The following is a 1,114-nucleotide window of genomic DNA, read 5'->3' on the forward strand; positions in this document are numbered from 1 at the left end:
CTGCCTCTAGTATATACTTATACGTTAATAGGAATGATATGTTATGGCAGGGATGTCAGCCGACGTGTAACCTGTTTTTGTTTCCAAGGTTGGCAGAGGTCGGGTCAGCTGACCTCTCCACTAGCGCGATCAGTTGAACTGTATCCTCGGGTCAGTTGAACTAATAGTCGTAACTCCTGGCCTTGTCACCGCCAGCAACTCATTGGCTCCCCGTATCCGTATTTGGAACCCAAGTGCAGGGGGCCGGCTCTTGCCCGCCTGCGCAATCCTTCCTAACCTTGGAAGTTCCTCAAGTTAGCACATCCATCCTCCAAACAACAGCCTTCTATAACAACCCCACGCTGGGCTCCTCCGCGGGACTGTTCGGCTGACGAAGAGCTCTCGACGGACGAGTTGGAAAACGTCAGAGGACAGTATGGGGATTTATTTTTTTTTTATTTTATTTTTTTTTTTTTTTTCTTTGGCGAGCCACGACCCCGCAAGACCACCCACAGTTCCTTACTCTGTATGTATTCTGCCCGTAATGGGATATATATGTAAAGCGACGCCCAAGTTTTGTCATATGACTATGTCTTTCCATGGTTTGTTGTCAGTACAACTAGTTATACTCGATTGCTAAATGTGAAAATCATGGACTCTTATGGTTCCTGCACATGAACCACCCACAAACAGCACTTATCCCAAGCCGCATTCAATAATGAAGTCATGACATGCAGAACTGAGCTTTTTTCCCCCCATATTTATTGATTCATCATTCATTCAAGCACTGTAGGCTGCAGCAAGGAGTCTATGGATTTAATTCCCTGTGCGGATTAGGAAGAAAAGAATTAAGGAAAAGGAAAAGTAATACCAGGGACAGAAACTGAAACGGGAATGGAAATCGGCCATTGACAGAGGCAGAAAACAAACAGAGACAAAGAAAATGAACTCCATGTAACAGCAGTGAGTTTGCAAACCTACCTCTACATAGTATATATGTAGATATCCATCCAGAAACCCAGTATATCTTTCTTTCCTTTGCGTGCGTGTACCCGACTTGATCGACAAGTCGAGCCTGAATACTGGATTAGCGCTTTACAATATCTTGTGAAAAAAAAGGGGTGAAAAAAAAGGG

The 1,114-nt window shown here is 44.3% G+C and overlaps 1 protein-coding gene across 1 annotated transcript in view; it reads left to right on the forward strand.

Annotated features, from left to right (window-relative positions):
• Positions 1–568: 568 nt before the first annotated feature.
• HCAG_00949 (predicted protein) overlaps positions 569–1,114 on the forward strand; it is a gene marked incomplete at both ends in the record, with an annotated part of 1,873 nt that continues 1,327 nt past the window's right edge. Inside the window, 2 exons of the mRNA XM_001543853.1 lie at positions 569–588; positions 912–977. Of these exons, the coding sequence (XP_001543903.1) occupies positions 569–588; positions 912–977 (86 nt within the window). The remainder of the gene's footprint in view (positions 589–911; positions 978–1,114) is intronic.

The sequence above is a fragment of the Histoplasma capsulatum genome, genomic scaffold (assembly GCF_000149585.1).
Source record: "Histoplasma capsulatum NAm1 scaffold_1 genomic scaffold, whole genome shotgun sequence".
Classification (NCBI taxonomy): Eukaryota; Fungi; Ascomycota; class Eurotiomycetes; order Onygenales; family Ajellomycetaceae; genus Histoplasma; species Histoplasma mississippiense.